A 23,640-nucleotide genomic window follows, 5' to 3' on the forward strand; every position below is an offset into this window, starting at 1 on the left:
GGGACGGGCGGTCGGGCCCCCAGTCCGTCTGTCCAGTTGTGGCACCCCGGACGCACAGGGCCTATGGCTTGTGGTCTGTGCCAGCTGCTGGCGCCGACGCCTCCGTGCACACACCCACGTCCACAACCAGGCTGAGTCCCTCACCCAGGAAAACAGTTCGAAATGGGGTTTGAGAGGAAGACGAGGCGCTGCCCTGCTCAAGTGCAGGGCACAGCCAGAGAAACGTACAGATGAGCAACTAGCTTGCGCGTCACCAGCCCCGTTTATCCCCTTGCCCTGTGTCTCATTGTTGAATGTGAAACTTTTAGAACAATGTGGCAATATTATGCTTAGCTCAAGAAAGTAATTCAATGTCCTTTTTGTAGTGAGGGGCCCAAAACTGAACGCAGGAATCGAGGTGCGGCCTCACCAGTGCCGAGTACAGGGGCAAGATCCCTTCCCTGTCCCTGCTGGCCACGCTACTGCTGACACAAGCCAGGATGCCATTGGCCTTCTTGGCCCCCTGGGCACACTGCTGGCTCCTGTTCAGCCGGCTGTCAATCTGTGGGAAGCCAAGGAGCACCTAGGCTTGCACAACCCTAAAATAAGCAATGTCTCTCCTGAGTGTGTGATTATTGACCTATTGCACACAAGCAATCAATCTTCTTTTCAGACAACACCATTCTGGTTCCTTCCCAAACCCCCTTGATCTCTTGCTTTTCCCACCTTTGGTCCAAAACAGCCCGTAATAAGTCTTGTCCAATCCCAAAATGCTCTTCCCTGGCATGTCATAATGAGTCTCATATGCTTGGAGTGAACAACCTCCCTCAGCCTGTGAGGTGATCCAGAAACCTTCTTCCATTGACCAGAGAGCTTCTCCCATTGATCCTGATGGCTTGATCACCCGCCTGTGACAGCCCAATGGAAGGGAATCCCACAGATATTTATACTTTCCTGGTAAACATAGCCATTCCATATGTATTTCTATAATTATAAAGACTGAGAGCATCATATGAAATGTTAGGTATGTGGGTTGCATACATTTTAACTGCACACAGTATCTGATCTTTCCAGCAAACTCTGGTTAACTTTCAAGCACAGCTTGTTTCTGGTAGCATTTCTGACATTGCAGTTTGCTGTGAATAAAACAGATCTCTCTGTGTTACAAAGGAACACCTAACTTTCATTTGGAATTCCCCAAACTTTCATTTTTATATTGCTTGAATTGCACCATTAGCAATTCCAGTGCAGAGGACCAATACATTATACTATTGCTGACAGCTCAGCTAGCCAAAATACACATGTCCATGGACAGTACTAATAAGGTATCTGTATTTCTACCATTTTTTTTTCTTTGAGAAGAAAATTATTTTGCACTCTATCAGAAAAAAAAAAAAAAGGGTTTTTTTTGGTATGAATAAATATATGCTGTCACACTGCAATCTACTGCTGGACCATATTACAGATAAGAACTGCATGCTGCTGCTTCAGAGCATGGGTTCCACCTTCACCTTCTCCCAATCACTTCAACATGGCCTGCTCCAGGAATGATACACCCAGCTTGCAACTGTCTCCAAGAGGTTACTCTGCAACCAGGGACCACAGAAACACAACAGCACCATGACGGTGTCCCTTGCTTATGATGAATGTGCTTTCATACCACAGGCCATAAAGAAGGAAGGCAAATAAGACACCCTTCCACAGAGGATTTCTCTGCAAGAAATTAAGTTTGAGTTAGTAGGTCAAAGTGATAAAGAATGTATGCCAGTGATTTGGTCTCCTTTTATAGCTCTTCTCTATTAAGTAAGGTATTATTTCTGTCAGGAGAAAATTAATTTTCCATAAAGAATTCTGAAATTATTTGCCTTTTCAGAGATTTGATTTTAAGTGGTTATGTTGTCAAGACTAATTAATACAATACAGATATATGTGAACTTGTCAGTTGTCTATTATCTAACAGAAAAAAAAAAATCAGCAGGCTAGAATGCTTGAGAGTCTATCTTCTAGAACCCTGTGAAATCAAGAAAAACATCTAGCTTGACAGGGATATTGTAAGATGACTTTTTCCTTTTGGATCTTAAACAATGCCTCAGAAGTACTTAATTTTAAACTGAAAGAAAATAATGATTGTTGTCAATACCTTGCAGTAATTTCCAGTGCTGTCACAGAATATTCTGGCTCTGTACAGTAAGCTAGAAAACCTGAAGATTTTGGTTTGAAGTTTTTTTTACTATAGAGATGCCAATGTAAACTCGGTAAAGGAGAAGAAACAGAAGGAGCAGAAGGTGCCACTGATGAAGGTGTTGTGTTTTTGACTGAAATGCAAGCAGGCAGACAGTACAATTAGGCAAGATTCTCATTTTTCAAAAAAAAAGTAACTGAAAATATGATTTTCTACATTGCTTTCTTCCATTTTTTAATACAGATCTTTCACAAGATCCTCCCATTCTAATAATCAACATACTAAATACAGCTAAAATATTGACTAAAATGGAAGAAAGCTCTCAGCTGATCCACTGGTTTCTTCCATTTCCCAGTGGCTTCCTGAATTTTTCCATGGAGGGTCCAAACCTGGGGAATGTGTGAGAGCTAACAGATGTGCAGTGCCAATGTGTTAGCTGTGGGTACAAGGACAGTGTCAAATGAGATAAAAAATAATAGCAGGCAAAGCAGTTCCTTTTGATTTACAGTGTTTTGCAGGGACCAGTGGGATTCCAGCATCAATCTGCATTGGGGAGTGGTATTTTCTTGACCAAAAGTTTTATGATCATGTGTAGTGGGGACTGCTCAGAAGCATGACATGTCTCTCTGCTGACAACTCTCTGCCTGTCAAGGGGAACATCTTCTAACTTTAGCTATGTTTTGGGGGCAAGTCCCCTAAGCATCGCCTGTATACACACACACACACACACACACACACACACACACATACACACCCACCCACCCCTCTTTATGTGTAATTTAATTGCCTCCAAAAACATAATGTGTTCCATAAGGGTTAGCTTCACCTGAGCTTCAACTCACCTGCCAGAATAGAAAGTAAAAATTTATTCTAACTCGACATAATGATCTGGCTTCCAATTACAGAACTGAAGATACATTACACGTAAAGTAGACCTATAGGTTACATTTAATAGCAAGGATCCTTCTTAGCTGCTTCAGAATGACTCAAATGGAGTTCTGGCACATTCTCAGCAGGCAAAGCTGTGACTCTGCCTGTCAGATCATTCCCTCATAGATGGGGTCTACAGCAGTATTAAAGGACAAGTTGGTGACTTTGGTTGTGATTGTAATGAATCAAAACCATAAAATTTGCCATCAGAAGGGTTGCTAATGATAAATTGCACAACTCAACAGGTGAGCCATAGTTACAAAGGCTCTCAAATAAACAGCCAAACACCAAAATTAAAAAAAAAGTTATTATTAACACAGTTAACTAGCTCTCTGTAAATTATACATTCGAATGTCTGTGAGAGGAGAACAGAACAACTTTCTAGGGCTTAATGGCAACCCAAAATGCATAACAAAGAACTCTATAGGGTTTAACAGCAACCCAAAGCGCAGAACAAAGCACCAACTCCCTGGCGTTTAATGGCGTTTAAACAGTCACATCAATTAAAGACCTGCAAATGGTAAAACAAAAAATATCTTTATTTTCGTAGTGGAACCCCTTTCTTTAGTTTTCACTTACATTTATGTCTGTCATTGTATAGGTTTGCAGGAACTGCACCTTCAGAATTTTCCTGATACTTCCAGCACCCGACCTGTCATCAAGATTCAGCCAAGTTAATAAAAGTAACTTAAAAACTTTCCTTGTATTGGATTTCAGCATCACATTTAGGTAAGTTTTTGAAAGTTTATGTATGTAGAACCAAGGGAGGGGAGACGAGGCAGTCTGCTGATCCAGCACAAGTCAGTGTCAGAACTGAAAATGCAATGCATGATTAGCTGGATCCACACAAACTTACAGAGCCCAGAAAGCCACATCATTTCAAGTGATTTCATTTCAAGGCCTAGAGAATGCAGCTGTACTGGTCCAGGATGTGTGTTGTTGTATCTGTACATATTTCACTGCCATATGGATTTACAGGAGCAAGTGTGCACTAGATTGAAGATCTCATAACTCCATCGAGTCACATTGTATAGATGTGTATAATGTTTAATAAAAAGATTTTAAGGAAACTGAAGTATGTGTCCAGGATATAAATTATTACACACTCGAGCCATTTACCTTCATAAGGAAAAACAGAACAGATGTTTGCACATTACAGATAGCTGACATTCGTCACTTGACAGAGCTGTATCCTTTCACTGAAAAGAAGAATATGTCCTGTCACTCTGGAAACAAATTCCTTTAGAGAAAAGGAAGCAGTTATTAGAAAAACCTTATCACTATTTAATATTCACTTCCAAAGTGTGTATGTGTTGGTAAAGGGTTAAAAGGAAGAAGACTTTCTTAATTGAGCTAGATATTTATGATACATCACATATTTAGCTTAGCTTCAACTTCTGGTATGTGGCAACATAAATCTATGGGAAGATGGGGCCACCAGCCAAGCTGCTGCTAGTATGATGCAATTCCAATTACAACTTTTCTGTAGATTGTCTCTTAATAGATTGGTTATTTCTGATGAGAACAGTCAGTGCTTTGCAGTGTAATTCCACTCTAATCTCTGGCAGCAACTGTGAATTCCAAGAACAGACCTAAACTTTTGATAACCCATGGGAATGGCAATATAATTAGGACTTCTACTTTATCAGGATCTGTACTGGATCAGGGTTATGCTGTCCAATCAGAATCATGAAATGCATGACCCACATGGTTGCATGCTGTTTTACAGGCTTGTTTTTTATCAGTAGATAGTTTCACTCTTAATAATGTTTATAAAGTTTTTCTTTTCTTGTGTAGTAAATGAGAGAAAAAAAAATCAGTTCTGAAAAGTCAACATAGCTGCTATGCATCTGATATACATGTATACTATATACATACATATACTATATACATGTATACAGCTGCTATATATGTATACTATACAGCTATATTTGTCATCATTTACATTACTGTCTTCTAAATCTACATAGTAGAATTATTGTAAAAATAATTTAAAAGACAGAAAAAAAAAAATTTAGTGTCCTTAGTCTTCTCTGGAATATTGAAAGTTAAAGAAGACATCTTTATACTATACAGTCTAGACCTGTAAGTTACTGACATTAAATAAACACAGACATTACACTACTATAATCTTTTCTCTCTGTAATCACAGATGTGATTTCAACCTCTAACAAAACTGGGAAAAAAAGGAAATTGAAACATTATATTTTCTTTTTCTTCAATGTGATTTTCTAAATCTTTTTAAAGACACGGTAAAAGCTGCTAAAGCCCCAGACAATCAAAGTAATTTGGAATCAGTAATAGTGGGTAGAACTCAAACCAAATATTGTAGTTTTTCTACATTTATCCTGTTGGCTAAATATGATCAACTACTATGACATATAATGTCTTTTGCAAATTGCATATTAAAAATTCTGTATTTTATGGCAACATTATTGACAACCTCATTTATTCAAAAACATAGTCATGGCCACTGAAACAAAGGAAATTTGTTTTTTAAGTAAGTGAGAATTAACTACATAAATGTATCTGCTCTTCTTTTTATTGACATATCTTTTCAGATTTTTTTTTATTCCTTTCTTCACATTTCCCAATTCTGCAATGCTGGAGACTTGTGGCATCTCTTTTATTTTAATGGAACCTCAAATTCTTGTGTACTATCAAATTTCCCAGCTCTGGGATCATAGCAAATCAGAACTAAAAGTCATTCATAGAATAAATAATTGTAGCAAATATATAGAAAATAATTCAATTATAAAGGACACTGTCAAAATATTTTATTCTGCAAAATAAAACAATTGTATCAGAATGCATGTTTCTTTACAGAATAGTTGTTTGAAAAATGCTACATTGGTTGTCTTTGGTACCAAAAAAATTGAAGATGAGCTCACAATACATCTACATTGTCTCTGGACTTACTAGGACTTTTTAATGCCATCTTCCACATTAGTAGTTTGACTGGCTGGAGGCAGCTGATACTTTCACGTAACTCTTTGGCTCTTCTGAGCTTTCTGAAATTTTAATTTTATATCTTCTCCCTATTTTCTCCTCTCTGAGTAGTCAAGTGGAATAATGACTTATTAGGAAAATAGTGGAGTTATGCAATCTTCAATAGGAAAAAAGGAAATTAGTGAATGCCAGTGAAAAAATCCTAAAAATTAATACGGTAAAGGTATTGGAGATACACAGAGCCTCGTTCTGAATACAAGTGCACTTTTGCAATAAGAGCTGGATAGGCAAAGAGAATCTGTGATGCCCAGGTTGGCCTATCATTCAATTTTTCCAGGACTCTCAGACTCTACAGAAAAGAAGCCATTGAAATGACCCTGCCACATGGACCATTAAAAAAAGGACTGGAAAAGGTTCTGCAGAGCATAATCTTACATAGGCTGAGAGACTTAGAGGAACAATTCTGGGTTGTTTTCCTCTTCTGGTTTCTTCGTTTGAGTGTCTTTTAATATTCCAGAAGAAGAAAGTACCTTTCAGAGTAGTTTTAGATCAGGAAGTCAGTAGCGATTATATTCCAAATACACCCTATAATATCTGGTTGTTTATTATCCAATGAAACAGGGCAGAACAAACAAATAGTAGAATCAGGCATTAGAAGTAATTTTTCACTAAAGCCAAAGACACAGTTCTCCAGGGAGTTACTTTGAGTTGGTATTTCTAATCTAACACATATTATAGGAACACCAACAGAGACCTATTATGGTGTTTTGTAGCTATGTAATATATGCACAGGTATTGTTGTTGGCGAGGGACTGAATTTTGTTATCAGACAAATAAATACAGGGCCTGCCTATCTGAATCGTAATTATCCCTGTGCTTCTGAAGGTGGAATAAGTGATAAACTACAGAGTTTGTATTCAGCAATTCAAGGGGAGACCTCCATCAGCAGTTAATAATGCTAGGATTACACAGGTGTGGCACTCAAATGGATGTACACCTAAGAGCTGACTTTTTGGGTAGATACATTCACATAGTGAAGGCATTTAATGCTGAGATCTTTTTTACCTTTCTGACAAGATGACAACAGTAGCTGATGTCGAGAAGCCACAGCTAGGAAAAATGCACTGGGGACATCAGATGCAGTTTCATAGCACCTTGTTCCTTAGGTGATTAAACCTCGACTCTTTTAAGAGAGAATAAATAGCTCTAGAAGATGTGCATTAAAGATGTTTTTGGGATAAATTTTGTGTCTTATCCTGGGGATGTCAGGAGAGGTTACCTTAGGCAGGATATTCCTGGTGTTTGAGGCTCTTGCTTTGCTTCTCCATGTCCTCACGTTCTTTCAGAGGAAGGCAGAGTCATTTGCATTGCCTTCAGGATGCTCCCATTACTTGTAGTTCTGTTGTAAAACAGTATTTCAAATTAAAACTGAAGTCACATGTAGAGTGAAAAAAGCTTTTTTTTTTTCTTTCCTCTGACACATAATTTGTCTTCTAGGTTTCTGAACTGTATCCCTCCCTGACTAATCTTTGAAGTGTGAGAGCTGGCTTGTGGTTGGAGAACAGTTACTGAGGTAGCAGGGGCAGTGCCCTGAAGAGATACGGAAGAGTTTTTTTGGGTAGCGGGCTGGTTTGTGTCACTGGTAACCTCTTGGTTTTATAAACTGCTAGATGGGACATTACAAAAGAATTAGATTAAATTGGATGGGATCCTTGGGAGCTTAGCTTCATTCTGCAGCCAGGGCACTATGAATGTATTGACATTGGTGTTTCACCTCCTCTACTCCCCTGGGACTAAAGATCCCTCAGTCACAGGCAGCAACAAACACAAATATACAGACGTTTTTGCTTTTGCTTGTGGCAGGCTCATCAAATTTTGTGCTTTACACATATGACTCACTTGTTGACTTTTTCTTCTCTCCACCCTCATGATCTATAGTATCAGTAACTCTCATGTTTACAGCATGATGACACAGTTTTTCTTTGTCTCTCTTATGCCATGAAGCAGATATTATTGATCTGCCTGCCAGGCAACTGTGTCTGAAGTGCAAAACCCTGGGATATAAGGAAAAGTGGTTACAGGTAGTGCTTGCTTCACCCCAGCTGCAACCTCCTGCTGTACTCCCTCCTGCTCCATGTCACCTGAAGCTCAAGGCATGCTCTCATCATGGGACTTGACACTGAGAGGCTACACACATGGGGCAATTAAAAAGGTGATAGGTTAATAAATTATTTATAGCATGTTCTGGCTATAGTTGATTTTACTTTTTGTTTTTAAAGGACATTTTAAAGTAGCTAGGAAAACCAAATAAATACATTAATAGATACAAAACCAGGGTCACCTCAGTGCCATTACATACTCCTGGTGTGATCAACAGTCAGCAAATATTCAGTTCTATTTGCATTATCCATGCTGGCTAACTGTTTCTCTCAGATAGGCCAAGAAGAGTATAAAAATGCAAATTTTGCTCTGCTGGAGTTAATGACAAATCTGTTATTGACTTACATGGGATAAGTTTCAGGGACTTTATAAATACCTATAAAACAGGGCAGTGATGAGCAGATGATGTCAGCATGAAAAGCTATATTCTGTTCTCAGTCTGTGGCTCTGGACAGTCCTACTAGTCCAGATATTTACGTACACAGACTGCTAATTTAGAATTACTGTTTTACTAATTACAAGTGCTAGATTAAATATGCTGAAGTGTTCAAGGTCTGATTTTAAATGCTGGCTCGTGGTCTCCTTAGTTGTTGAGTATAAAAAAGATCCAAGCAATAATATTTGGTATTAAAATAGATCTTGTAAAAAGTCTGTGCAAATATATTTGAAGTGTATTCAACACATTTTAAATATCGGCTTTGAAAGAAACCATGGAATTGTAGTTCTGTTTTATACCAAAAGCACTAATACTTACACTGTTGTTGATTGTTGTTTGTCTTAAAATTATTTCAGGATGGTAATAAAAGTAAACTGAATTATCCGACAGCTGCAGTCCAGGTTTCAGTAGAAAGCCAGAAGCTGCTGTAGGTGTGCACTCAGTACTTTATTTAAATTTGCCTGTTGATTCCTTTTCTCTTGCAGTTCTCCTTTGTGCCCAGACTTATCCATAAGGCTTGTGGGTTTTATTGTCTTCTCTTCATTCTACCTGCCTTCCCTGAGACCATCCTCAATAAAAATACTCGGCAAAGCCCAAGAGCCCTATCCAGGAACAATACCAGATGTCCAATATTGCATGCCTTTTACTGATGCCATTTAAAATTTAGCTTTGATGCCACAGGTCTCAGATTTGTCCTTCAACTTTCCTAATCCTTATCTGATGCCAGAGTTTGCATCGCATACGGTATGAATATGTTTAGCCTCCATTTGAGGAGCCATCTGACAAGGTGGAAATGGTCAATGAGACCTGTGCTGCTTGGAAGCAATGAGTCTGGGGCAGACCTGGGGCACTTTGGTGCACAATGCTGAAAGAGTACAAGCCGACAAGTTTTGTGCTGACTCTGATCTGTAAATAGAAATTAAGGCTTTGGTCTGGAGGACTGCAAGTCAGACTTTTTTACCAACACAAAAAGTGCTTCGATTGTAAAAGCTAAAGGAATTAAATTGGCAACTTATCACAGAAGAAACTATACCCTTGATTTATGAGCCCAGCCAGCAGAGGTCGTGTGGCCATGTAACCAGAGATGTAGGGCAATGCAAACATGAAATCACCATCTGTTTTCCTCTAGGCTTTAATGGACCTTGTATTTTATTACCATTTTAAAGGGTTGTCTTTGCAGTCCATTTGTCCCTCCCCTTCCTTCTCTCAATTCATCCCTGCAATGAAGAGTTATTGCTTTTATCAGGCAAGGTTTCAGGTAATGCTTCAGTTTTATAGCCTTAGCTTTTCTGTGAGCAAACATTCACAGCGACCTTTAGCCTCTCTCCTTTCCTGAGTTTTGCTATTGCTAGTTTTTCACAAACAGAAGTGCCACCTAGTACGCTGGAGTGACGGGCAGAGGTGAAGGCAGGGAGTGGGATAGGGAAGTGCTGAAGAGAAGGATCATACAAGCTGCCTTTGAATCTGCAGGGTGAAGAGCTCTTTTGACCTATCCAGGAACAAAACCAATGGAGAGTATCTGAAAGAAAGAGGGTTGGAAGACAAAAATAAAAGAGAGAGAGCACACACAATGGGTCTAAACTGAGCAATAATGAAGCAACGGATATTGTGTCTGGCACTTTGGCCTTTGTTTTTCTCACTTCAGCTGCTGCAGCAAGTTTGTTCAAATGAGTGTAACAACAACAGTTATGTGATCAATGTGATGCTCATGAATTACTCGGACTTCCCATCAACTACTGATAATTTGAAATTAGCTGTGAAGCAAGCCTTGAAAAGGGTACAAAATGAATTCCAGATGACAGGTAAGTCAATGGGTGTTGATTATCCCACTCCCGATGTGGTTTCTTGTCAGACTTTGTGCCATAGCTTTCTACTCATCTGACCTTCACCAAACTGCTCCTCAGACAGGCTCCTTGCCTGTCCATTGGTCTTATGAAGATCTTATAGAAATAATGATCTCCCTCTGTAAAAACCAGAAGTGCTCTACAGATGGGTGGAACCATATTTACTTTCATGCTGTTTTGTTTGTGAAGGCTCTTCTTTCATGATGTTCTGGAGATGTTTACTTGGGATTGGGAACATGGGAATTGCTGAACTGGATCAGACAAGACCAGAGATCCATCTAGTGCAGTAACTGGGATGCCCTTGCTTCCTCTCCTGGCTGGATTAGCCTCTACTTTCTGAAAATAATTTTCCTCAACTCCCTCTGTTGATCACAACATTATGGGTTGAAGTGTGAAGAATCTGCAGTCCATATGTTTTTTCCTCATGTAGAGTTACTGCAGATGATGCTTTTATTTATTTTGATATCTTACCTCTCCTTTCCATATCACCAATCTACTGTAACTCTCTAAAATATCATGGAAAAAAGAGGTTGCAACGAAATTATACCTGTTCCCTATCTGCCCTCTAGTTGAAGAGGTCTTATTGAGATTTTATTGGAAAGTGGTCTCTCAGTTACTTCCTACAGAGCCTTAAAAATGTCTCTAATAACGGCCAACACGAGAAGTACTTTGTACTGAAAGTACTAACACTCAGCAGAATTCAGCAGTCCACACTGGAGCAAATTTTACAGTCTCATCCTAAGTAGTGGGGGTTAGGTGGTAGGTGGCTTTTTGGTGGGAGACATCCTAGCATAAGACTGCTCAGACCTGTGTCAGAAGAAGAGGGATACAGTGTATTAGAGGTTATCTGCAAGTCATGATGCTGTTTATTTTTATGTTTGAGTTACAGCAGAAAACGTTACAGTCAATGCCACCTTCCACAGCTTTACCTCATCACTGTATGTCTCACAAGGCTGTCGTACCAGCACCTGTGAAGGTGTGGAGCTCATCAAGGAAATTTATGTGAGTAGCAGGCTTCTTTAAGTTGATTTCCTAAAAAGACAAGACTTTTTTCTTTCTGTATGTGTCTGCGCATGTGTCTCTGTCTTTCCTTATTAACTTTTGATCCTGTTGTTCAGTTCAAACAATGCTTGACAGGGAAATGACATTTTCCAAGAGAAGATGTTCCTGTAGGTTTTGTGAAGACAAGCAGCCAAATACTGGAGAGAGATTCTATGAATGCTTCCTGGAGTCTGTCATTAGACTTTTGGTGGCAGTGTCAGCTAAAGCAGCCTTTCGCTTCAGGCTCCTTTTTCTATGCTTAAATTGCCCTCTTTTTTATTATCTGCATGGTTCTTTGTGTGGCCACATAGCCAAGCAACCCATTAACACCCACCACCACCAAAACAGAAGAAAAACCCCAAACTCAAACACTCAAATGGCCCAAACAAAACAAAAAAGGTCAGTTTCCGGCTGGAACACTGGAACAGACCCTGATCTAGTTGCCATCAGTTTACACAAATACACAAAGGAGAGAGCTGTGCCAGGATGGGAAAGAGATTGTTAGGCTGGCACTGATAGCACAGAAATGTATGGAACTATGCCCAGAGGGCAAAGATGAAGTGCTACTTCTCACTGGAAATCACAGAAGTCACATGGGAGAAACTATGTGAATACCCTAATGTGGGGAAAAGCTTCAGTTAGAATTGGTGCCTTACAAGAAGCCATGTTTGGATGAGTTTTCTCATGTCTAGTAACTGTCACCTCTAAGTGAAATTTTGTCAATCCAATGTAAATTCTCAAATCTACCAATGTATGAGCACATGCTGTAGTCTTTAAGACAAGTCCTCATGACACACAGAGCTACTGGTCAGGCTTCATTTGGTGGTCCTGAAAGGATTTTTTTCATAAAAGCCTCATATAGACATAACTGATCGTTTTGCTGATACACGGTACACCCCTCTGTCTCCTGCAAATGGAAGCATTGCCGAGCTGTGTAATTTTGAGTGTTCAATTGCAACAACTGCAACATTTTAATCCTAACTTGCTGTCAGTCTCTTAAAGAAGGTTATACTCACAGGCATTATTCTGTCCTCTGCCTTCTCTTAGCTTTCTGTGATTCTTCCCTCCTTCAGTCTAGGTTTGTTCTTTTGACCTTTCTCTAGCTCCTTTGCTATCTTGTTCTTGCTTTTGCTGGGTAAATTCTGTGATTCCTTCTCAAATCCTAAAGTTTTCTTTATTCTCCTGTTCTCTTCTCTCTGTCAGTCCCCTGCACTGTCCCCACTACTGACTCTTTCTGATCCATTGCAGGATACTGGTGCACTTGGCTGCGTTGTCATAGGACCTGCTTGCACTTATGCTACCTACCAAATGGTCTCGTGAGTATCACCTCTTCTTCCTAATACTGTGATGTTAAAGATATCAACCGCTGAACAAAGTTGTTTTGTGTACAACAAACCAGCAGAGACATTGGTGTTTAGGATACATCAGGAACCTCAAGGTCGTCAAGGAAGTAAGACTCCTATGCACAGCCACTATGTTTGGTAGGGAGAAGAAAATCCCCTTCCAAAGCACTTCGATGAAATGCCATTGCTAGCACAGAAACTGTTTAATTGCTGACAATAAGTTGGTTGATTGATTAAAGGCTCAAAACACTTAATTCTTCAGCAACAGCAGCAGAAAAGAGATGATGGCTTGAGGCATGTAGACATTGCAGTATTGCAGCAACAGGGGTTCTGCTGGGTGGGTGTTCAGTCATTAAGAGGGGCCTGAATTAAATGTGTCAAGCGAAGATCCAAATCCCCTAACCATCTTCAGTAAAAGAGCGTTTATATAGGGAGCAGCCAGTTTCACCCTAACTCTTCTGCCCGAGGAAGAATTTCTGAAGAATGAATCTTTCTACTGTCATATTATACATGAACATGTATAATTCTATTCAATATATATTATATATTAATATGTTCATTCTCAGATATTAGGAAAAGTGTAAGATGAATCTGCAGACTACTGGCATAAATCAATTAAAAAAACCCCATCAGTCATGACATACAAAGCCATATTGTTACCCATGTGAGTCACTTCCCTCTTTAAACTTCGGTAGCCTTTTGGCTTCACTCAGAGATACTGGGAAGATTAACACACTTTTACCTTAAGATTTATTTGTTTTTAGCTCTATACTTTTCTTTGAGTGGCATGACCAGAAGTGAATACAATGTTACCAGTGAACACGTCATTGATTTGTGGAAAAATCAAAAAAATAAGTCTTACATATGTATAAGTAAATTATGCAATATATGTAATTTTATTAATTGTGCCTCCTAACTTTGTTTGCTTTTCTATCTGCTGGATATGGAGCTGCCCAGAATGATGCCAAAGTCTTTTCCTCGGACTGTGACACAGTTAAACCATTAAAAAGTATGAATAGCGGAAGTTTATGCAAAGCAATAACACTAACAAACAGGCAGCTGGGTTTTGCATGATGCAACAGCTTTGCAAATCAGAACCAAGTGCCTTACTTTACAGAACTTTAAGTGTGGGGAGGGTGCTCCATGGGCAGCGGGCAGGAATGTGCAGGGCTTGTGGTGGCCCAGCTGGTGCCTGCACTTGGCTGCTGCTCTCTGGGTTTCATCTTGGGCTTATCAGATGGACATTAAGTGACACTGAGTGTTAACTGCTAGAGCTTGATAAACGCTATAAGCTCTATAAGCTTCTGGGATGTTGTGACAGAACAGTGGAAGTAACAAGCATGGTCTGGGATTAGCCTGACTGTCTACCTCCAACTTCTGCACCTTCTCTAATTCAGGAGACTATTGGGCAATGATTAATGGGATGAAATTTAACGAGTCTAAATGCCAGTCTTTGCATCTAGGATAGCATAACACTGGACACAAATATAAACTGGGAGAGTAGTGGCTGGAGAGCAGCCCTATAGAAAGGGGTCTGCGGGTGCTGGTCGACAGCAGGCTCAACATGAGTCAGCAGTGTGCCCTGGCAGCTCAGAAGGCAAACTGCAGCCTGGGGTGCATCCAACACAGCATAACCACATGGTCAAAACCAGTAATTATCTTGCTGTATTCAGCATTGTTGTGGCATCACCTCACTACTGTGTGCAGTTCTGGGCTCCACAGTTTCAGAAGGATGTGAAGGTCCTTCAGTGTGTCCAGAGGAGGGCACAAAGCTGGTGAAAGGGCTGGAAGGAATGTCGTGTGAGGAGTGAATAAGGACTTTGGGTTTGTCTAGTTTAGAGAAAAGGAGGCTGAGGGACAACCTCATTGTTCTCTACAGCTTCCTGAGGAAGGGAAGTGGAGAGGGAGGTGCTGATCTCTTCTCTCCGGTACCCAGTGATAGGATCCATGGTAATGGTGCAAAGCTGTATCAGGAGAGGTTTAGTCTGGACATTAGGAAGCATTTCTGTACTGAGAGTGGGGTCAAACACTGGAAGAGGCTTCCTAGAGAGGTAGTCAATGCCCCAAGCCTGTAACGATTTAAGAGGCATTTGGACAATGCCCTTAATAACATGCTTTAGGTTTTGGTCAGCCCTGAAGTGGTCAGGCAGTTTGTCTAGATGATCATTGTAGGTCCCTTCCAATGGAGATCTAGTCTAGTCTATTCTGAAAAATGTCTGTTTCATTAGTGAAATAATCTCCTTGGCATTACTTATTACATCATCTGTGTCTGTTTCTGTTTCAACAAGTATAAACCCTGTAATTTGGTAAGTGGGCTTTACTGGAAAATAATTTTGTCACAATAATGCAAACAATTCTAATGGCCATGTTTTTGTGGTGTTTGGTTTTTTTTTTTTTTTTTTTTCTGGGAAAATTCCCTGTCATAAAAAGCCACTTACCATAAAAGAACTAAAATATTTTGAGTCTTGTCTGATAAGATGGCAGCATCTAGGAAAATACTTTCATTCTGAAAAACTTACTGTCTCTGTGGATAAAAAACTATGTTTGGTTTACAAATTCCCTGCCAGTAGGGGTTTGCCTTAGTTTTTCTCCCTGACTGCTGCTGTTTTACGGCACCTAAAATATGCCATAGTGAAACTCAGACTTCTCCTTCAAGTTGTAAGAGTAAAGCTCTTTTGATGACAAAAAGCTGTCAGCCTCTGGCACTGCCCCAATAGAGATCAAACCCATCCCATGTTAATGGCAGACAGGGAGCAGATTCAGATGGGTCCTTGAGTCTTTGTATTCTTGTCACAGCTCTTGGGCTGAAATGACACATGGTACCCAAAAGGGCTAGGGGAAATGGGGCAGAGAGAGGAGCTGCCTGGACCAGTTTGACAGGTCTTTTCAGTGCTAATACTGACTTGAAATCTGCTTCTGTTCTTGAGGAGCCTTCTGTTTCAGGTTCAGATTGCTGTTAAAATAATTCTGGGCACAAGAAGAGAGGGAGCTGAGGATGGAAATCATGTGGTAGCTGCTTTGGTGTGACAGCAATCCATTCAGACTTGTCCTCTTGTCTCTCCCTTCAGAGTTGAAACAATACTGAGCCTGCCTCTGATCTCTGTAGGGAGTTTTGGACTGTCCTGTGATTACAAAGTAAACCTAACCCGCCTTCTGACTCCAGCCAGGAAAGTGAATGATTTCTTCTATCATTTTTGGAAAGAATCTCAGCTACCATTCAAAACCACAATCTGGGAATCTGCCTACATTTACAAGAGGAATGAAAACTCGGAGGCATGCCTCTGGTAAGATCCGGATCCACCTCTGACCCGGCTGTTGATAAACTCCATCTCCATCTTCAGACATGGTTCTTGCAAGCTATCCTACAAGTCCTACATTTTGGGAGGTGCCTTACAGCTACCAAAGAATGAGAGAAGGAAAAGATGAATTATACTCTTTAGCTGTACTGCATATCTGAATGTTTTAGTCTACTTTGAAGTTTTCTCAAGCCTTGGCTTTTCCTGTGGACAGCATAGCTCACATGCTGTCCTTTACTGCATCCTTGATGTAAGTACTGTGATATGAGAGGCTCCTCCATTGGGCTCTGCAAAGATGCTTTTTTAGGTCAGGGGTCTTTTCAAGCTCTTGTAAAGCTTCTCCACATTAATGGCTTCAGTCTGTGATCACTGTTGTTACTCCAAAACATTTCCAAAGTTCAAACTGTATCTTTCTTTGAACAAAATGACCCCATTGATTGCAGAGCTTAAGCTGTGCTCTCACCAATTTGGAGCAAAGGAGACAGTTTTCACTTTGTGACCTGAAACATTAGCCTATACTTGATTCTCAAGAATGCTGGATTTTCTCCTTGCCTAAAATAAAAGGCTGGTTTTAGTCAATAGGCTCTTTAATATCCTGATATTTATAATTACTCTTATATTATTGACTCTTATTCAATTGTCAGCTCATGTGAGTGTTTCCATGCTCCTTTGAATTTCTTTTCCAATGTTGGGACATAAAATGTTGATAAATGAAAAAAAATCATCTAATTTCTCCTACCAATTTTATAAATGTAGCTCAGAGGAGGCCAACAATTAATGAAAATGACTACTATTTATCTTTCCAATTAATAACCTGAGAAACTTACAGAATTTTAAGCAAAATTTATGACTGTGTTAGCTTCAGGGTGATAGAAGCATGGACTTAGAGAATATTTTGTATATAGAATTTAATTTTCTTTTCTGAATTAAGGGGTCTAAAACCTGATCTCCTATTCACTGTTTTGTAAATATTTAGGGACTGTTGTTGTTTCCTCCTTCTATTTTAGTATAGATAGCAACTTGATCACATGATTTAATTGCTATGATTACCTCTCTGATGCTTTGAAACATCACTGCACTTTCCTTCTCTCTTACTACAATCCTTGTTTCTCCACATCTGCAGCTATAATTGCCAATGCACTATGCACACTTTAGCTAAATCCCTTTAATTCTGCAGGTTTCATACCTTTCAGGGAAGTCAGTGGAAATGCTTCTTACCTTTATTAATACTTTCAAGACCTTTTTTATGACTTCAGAATTGTTCCAGCTTCTTTTCTTTATTGTTGAATCAACAAATTTTAAATTTTGTATCTCTGCCCATTTTTCACCCTAATATAGTTGTAAAAATGCTTCTCATTCTGCTTTAATGCAAACTGTCAGCTTGAAGGTTTTTGAACTATTTTTAAAAATCCGTTTTTGCTAAAGCACAAGTTATACTAAATGGGCTATATTTTTTCCCCCATATATGTATGAAAATAAGTGAATACCCACAGTGAGAGCAAAATCAGGTTACGTCTCAACTATGTATATGTTCCTGTAAATTAATCGTTAATGATTCTGTTCCTGAAAAAAATGGGAAGCAAAAGATATTTAGTAGTTTATAGGTATGGGATCTCCGTGTTGCTAGATCAGAAGTTAAGCAGTTTGAAAACAATAAGGATTATTCTGATTTTCCCTCTGTGTTAACTTTCAGACAGAATGTCTCTTCTCAGACACAAGTTGAGGCAAGAACAGGATTTAGAAGTTGGCTGGTTTTACTTAATCTTTTGGCTAGCTTTTACTCAGTTGGGTTGTTTTTGCTGTACTCATTTTTCCCCTTCAAGTTTTAACTGACTCAGTATGGGAACTTTTTTGTTGCTACTTTCCTTCCTTTGCTTCTCTCACAGTCAGGGTATATATGTGTGGTTTTTATCTCAGTTCTTTCTGCAGCTCTCATTTACTCATTTGAACTTTGACATTTGTCTTTTAAGATTACCATTGATGTCTTAGAGCTTCCTGGCTCTGCCTCCCAGTTAGTCTTACTTAGTGTAATTTCCTCATATCCCTGATATATTTTCTTAATTGTTAATGTCTTATTACATCATTGTATTCTCCAAACCCATCCTTTGTACAACCAGACTCAAATACCTCTGGGTGACTTTCCAAAACCACTTCTAAGTCTTTCATGTCCTGTATTGATTTTCTCTCTTCTATTGCTGCAGAAAAAAGTGTTCCATACTGCCTTACAAACACTCTTGTGTGCTGTAAACATCCTATCTCACATTTTGGCTTACTTAGGAGAATGTGAGGAGTTGTTAGCAATTTTCTGACAATATCTGTGCTCCCTTGTGTCAGGTACATGAATGCGCTAGAAGCTGGGATCACACACTTCTCCGAAAAACTGAAGTTCAAGGAGATTTTAAGGACTCCGGAGCAGCTTAAAAATACTGTGACAGACCCAAACCGGAAAAGCAATGGTAAGGGGGGGCTGCAGGTTCATTCTCCCCTTCAGGGAAGTTGTTCTTCCCAGGAAATCAGACCTACCCCTTAGTTATGTTTTAAGGATAGTCTTTCCATGGAAAAATGCAGATATACCATTTCACATGGATGCAAACATAAAATGGCACAAAAATTCATAAATTTCTCTCTCCATCCCCATAAAATATGGTGGAATAACCTGGTTTCAGAGAGCTTTTGGGGTGAATTATCCCATCTAGGCACAAGCTTTGTTTTGTGAAAGATTCAGAAATCCAGGAATCGCAACTCCTCATAAGAAGGGCCTTAGATACTACAAGAATGTTTAGCTCTCTACCAGTGTTTGCAGCCTTGGTACATATATAGGCCTCACTGGTGCCAACAAGTGGCACTCTGGAAGTGATCCATCTAAACTAGAAAAGAGGATGAGTAAACACCTCATCTTCTCTTAAGACTAAGCACCTGACATCAGCAGAACAAGCGACTGAGATAGTAATAAGTAATCCAATAAAATTATTACTTGAATGCCATTTAAATTAGAAATGTTCATATTCAGTAGCCTGTATTGCATTGGAACTGCTACTGCTTATTTGAGTGAGATAATGATAGTGGTCTGGTGCAATCAGACAGAAAAATGGTGCAGGCATTGAGGCACCTTTTACCACTTTCCCTCAAATACCCCAGTCTTAGGGTAGAGAGGCTGTAGTTCTGTGCCTGGCTCTCAGCAGAGTGCAGGTAATGTGCTTTAGCCCAGCAATGTTCTACTGCCTGCTACTCAAGCATGGAGGAACAGGCAAATGCTCTCTTCTTGTCTGTACCATTCACAAATCTGTCTCCATTTTTGCCCAATCTGTAGTGATCATCATGTGTGGCTCTCCAGCTGACGTGAGCACAGACCTGGGGACAGGGGAAGTGGATAAGGACATTGTTATCATCCTGATAGATCTCTTCAAGTAAAGTATCACCTTGCTTTTCCTCTTTTCTCTGCAGTTTGCTGAAGGATAGAGATGATGGAAATAACCTGAGTGGAACTGTTTTGTTGAAGAAATGCTCTCTGAAAAAATGTTTTCCGTTGCTATCTTTCCTCTTGTCTTAACATTTATCTAAGTTGCCTAGTGTTTAATTTGTGGCACATTCACTACAACATCCTCTACAACATCCCCTTTAGTTCACTTATTATTTTTCTAAGGCAGTGAAGAGCAGGTATGTAGACTCCTTAGTGCAGGAAGCCATGAGAAAACCACAGAGTCCAAAGTCAGAATGGTCATGAGTTGTTCATATGAGATATTGTACATTTTTCATACACTCCACCCAACCAGACCATTATGTAAATGTGGCTTATAGTATGTTTTTCTAGGCTCTACTTATTCAATTATTAAGTGATTCAAGAGTGGTACAACTATCTCTTACTTTATAACCCTTCTACTTTATAACCATCTCTTTGACATATTTGTAACTACATACATCTAACTTTTCAGAGATATTTCTTAGTATACAACCTAAATTTTCTGTTGTTCAATTTCATCTTTATAGATGAGCACTGATACAAACTGGCCTTATCAATGGTAGCCTCAGAAGCTTTGTCTGCATATGAAGACTTAGAGATGAACTCTGGCTGTAAGCCTAAGTGACACAGCACAGCTCACATCATATGGCTAAATGTAGATGTCCAAACTGCTTTTTGGGTAGGGCTCCAGTCACTATAGAGAGTCACACTCTCAGAGAAAGCTAGCTGGCCTAGAACAAAACCATGCCTGGAACAGTGCTGGCAGCTTAATGATATGGATGATCACAGGGCAAATGTATGTGTCCATGTATCAACCTTACTTATTTCACTGGGGATGTAGCAAAAGAATCCATGACTTCCAGGACCTGTGGGACCTTGTGTCAAAAGCTGACCTCGACAGGGCAGGGCTGAGGCACTCTGGATTCATGACTTAGTCATTTATCCTTTGGATCCAAACTGGAACCTGTGGTTCAAGTTCTAATAGGATCTTCTCTGTCCTGTACACTTCCAAGTTCACCATATATATTTTGCAGAAGTGCCTCTAAGAGCTTTAGACTTTCCGCCACTTTTATCCAGGCACTAGGAATTCCCAGCTGCTTTTCTTGAGGCAACTGGCAACAATTCCTGTTTCTTTGTAAACGTGAGTGCTTTTACTTACTGGTCTTGCATGTATAATTGTTGCCACATGACAGGTGAGGGTGATTAGGAGCTTCTCTGCTGTGATATGCATCCTTCTGATATACACAACTGCCTCATCCCATTTTATATGCTGCCCTCTTTAAACTTGCTACATACCCCTGGTTTTGCTGAATATCTCAAATTATGTTCTTCTTAAAACAGAAACAAAATACAGACACATATTAGATCTAAACTCAAGTTGTAGAAGAAGACAGTAGGTAGGCAAGGTCCCAACCTTCTCCAGGAGTCAGGTCCCTCAGACAAAGTGATGGATTTAAATTTTGTTCCGCTCTGAGACTGCCAGCAGCCAGGACACATGGTGTTTCAGCCTCCCTCAGGTCAGATGGGATGCTGTAGGATTATCCAGTCTGGTTGAGTCTAAGGAAGTTTCTTTTTCACCTGGCTAATTCAGTCCAATCCTGAATGAAAAGCATTTTGAAATTTGTCCAGGTGAAAAGTGCAGTGTAAAAGTCAGAAGGTTCAGGGAAAGGGAGGGACAGGGCTCTGGTGTCAGGATCCAATCTGATGACCGTGGAGCAGAGACTGTAGTCTTTAAAAATTCTTAATACAGTACTAACTGAAAAAAATAAAAGGACCATCAAACATGAATAATGAGAAAAGGCTCATATAATTATTTTTTAATCAATCTAGCTATAGCAATGATAGTTGCTGCCACTTGACTCTAATATCTATTGCTAAATTCCTCTGTAACATGTGAATCCAGTGATTGCTGCTCTGTGAAACACTTCCAGATGGCCTGTCAGGGGGATGAAACCAAAGGTACTTGAAAGCTATAACCTTTTCATAGTTTTCAAGTTCACATAGTTTCCTCTGACTTTCCTAACTCACTGAGTTCAACAAATAAATCAATAAGCTGCTCTCTGCACGTCTCAATCTGATTTTTTATGCCTTCTTGTTAAATGCTTTTAGTGCAAATCCTTCTGTGATCAATTCTAGCAGGGAATATCAAAATTAAGAGGAACATGCAGAAGAGTGCAGAAGAAGCCAGAAACATGCACAATAACACAAAGAAACTACAGATCATGGTACTGTGGATTCCAAGAAGAGACTCAGTTTTAATAAATATAAATTCCTCCTTGAAAGAATAGGAAATAAACAGGACAGAAACCAGTTACAATAATAACAATAATAACAATAATTCAGTGCAACCTTTGATTTTCAGATTGCCAGATCTCTTTGATATTACCTTTTCATGTAGTTAAGCATAGAAACTGGCATCAAGGAATGAAGAACTTAAGAGACTTTTGTCTATGATGAAATTTTATGTTTAGAACTAATTTTTAACCTGTTAAATAACAGTGCTGCTGGGGAGAGGAGAGTGATTCTGTCATGGTTACCATTGCCTCTGTTGCTGATTGTTTGTGGGGTTCTTGTGCTTTGCTTTTGCAGTAACATGTACTTCAGGAACAACAGCTCAGCCTGTTACATGCAGAATGTACTTGTCCTGACTCTGCCACCAGCTAATTATGACTTGAATACCATAAAGACTGAGGACACCATCCTGGTAACCACACTATTTTATATCTGATTATTGCATTCAATTAATCTTCATGAACTAGGAAATGAAAACTAAAAATGCAGCTGTAATCATCCTCTATCATGCTTCTATGCTGATATTTTATTACATTATCGCAGGATGACATTTTGTCCTGCTGTGATGATTTACACTAGATATGAAGGGGGATGGGGAGATAACTGGGCCTGTTAGGAACAAGCTCAAGGGAAGCATGCCAAGGCTTGAAGGATGGTGGACTGGTGAGGGCTCCCCCTTTGCCACTTAATTTGAAAGAAGGGAAAGATGTTTAGAAACTGTGGAAGCACCTGAGAAGGGACTGGTAGGGAACTTGGCCCATGCTCACAAAAAGGTGTTGGATTTGTTAGCTCATCTCAAGTGCATCTATACCAATGCACGCAGTATGAGCAACAAACAGGGAGCTTGAAGCCATAATGCAGCACGAGAACTATGACATAGTAGGTTTAACAGAAGCGTGGTGGGATGCCTCACACAACTGGAGTGCTGCAATTGATGGCTACAAGCTCTTCAGGAGGGAGGGATAGACAGGGAATGAGAGGCAGTGGAGTGGCCCTGTATGTAAGAGAATACTATGAAAGCTCAGAAATCAAGTATAGTGATAACGGGGTTGAGAGTGTTTGGATTAGGTTAAAGTTCAATCAAGCAGATCTTGCTGTGGGAGTCTGCTATAGACGCCCCAACCAAAGCAGTCAAGTGATGAAGCTTTCTATGAACAGTTGGGAGAAATCTCACAGTCACTTGCTGTTGTTCTTGTGGGGGACTTAAACCTCCTGGGTATCTGCTGGGATCACAACACAGCAGAGAGGGAACAGTCCAGGCGGTTCCTGGAATGTGTGGAGGATAACTTCCTCACACAGCTGGTGAGTGAGCTGACCAGGGAAGGTGCCTCCTGGACCTGCTGCTTGTGAACAGGGAAGAGCTTGTGGGGGAGGTAACGGTTGGAGGCCGTCTAGGGTGCAGTGATCATGAGATGATGGAGTTTTGATCCTTGGAGGAACAAAGAGAGGGGTTAGTAGAACTGCCACCTTAGACTTCCGGAGGGAAAACTTCAACCTGTTCAAAAGACTGATGAACAGAATCCCTTGGGAGGCTGCCCTGAAGGGTATGGGAGTCCAGGAAGGCTGGACATACTTCAAGAGCGAAGTCTTAAAGGCACAGGAGCAGGCTGTTCCTGTGTGCTGAAAAACAAGCAGGCAGGGAAGGAGTCTGGCCTGTCTAAACAGGGACCTTTGGCTGGATCTCAAGAACAGAAGGAGAATCTATGACCTTTGGAAGAGGGGGCAGGT

The 23,640-nt window shown here is 40.0% G+C and overlaps 1 protein-coding gene across 1 annotated transcript in view; it reads left to right on the top strand.

Moving 5' to 3' along the window:
- The first annotated feature begins 10,227 nt into the window (after window positions 1-10,227).
- The window catches only part of GUCY2C (guanylate cyclase 2C), a 53,281-nt gene continuing 39,868 nt past the window's right edge, over window positions 10,228-23,640 (top strand). The window contains exons 1-7 of the mRNA XM_026868584.1: window positions 10,228-10,438; window positions 11,370-11,482; window positions 12,770-12,837; window positions 15,933-16,148; window positions 18,495-18,616; window positions 19,471-19,567; window positions 22,210-22,324. Of these exons, the coding sequence (XP_026724385.1) occupies window positions 10,228-10,438; window positions 11,370-11,482; window positions 12,770-12,837; window positions 15,933-16,148; window positions 18,495-18,616; window positions 19,471-19,567; window positions 22,210-22,324 (942 nt within the window). The remainder of the gene's footprint in view (window positions 10,439-11,369; window positions 11,483-12,769; window positions 12,838-15,932; window positions 16,149-18,494; window positions 18,617-19,470; window positions 19,568-22,209; window positions 22,325-23,640) is intronic.

The sequence above is a fragment of the Athene cunicularia genome (genome assembly GCF_003259725.1).
Source record: "Athene cunicularia isolate RWA chromosome 1 unlocalized genomic scaffold, athCun1 chr1_part2, whole genome shotgun sequence".
Classification (NCBI taxonomy): domain Eukaryota; kingdom Metazoa; phylum Chordata; class Aves; order Strigiformes; family Strigidae; genus Athene; species Athene cunicularia.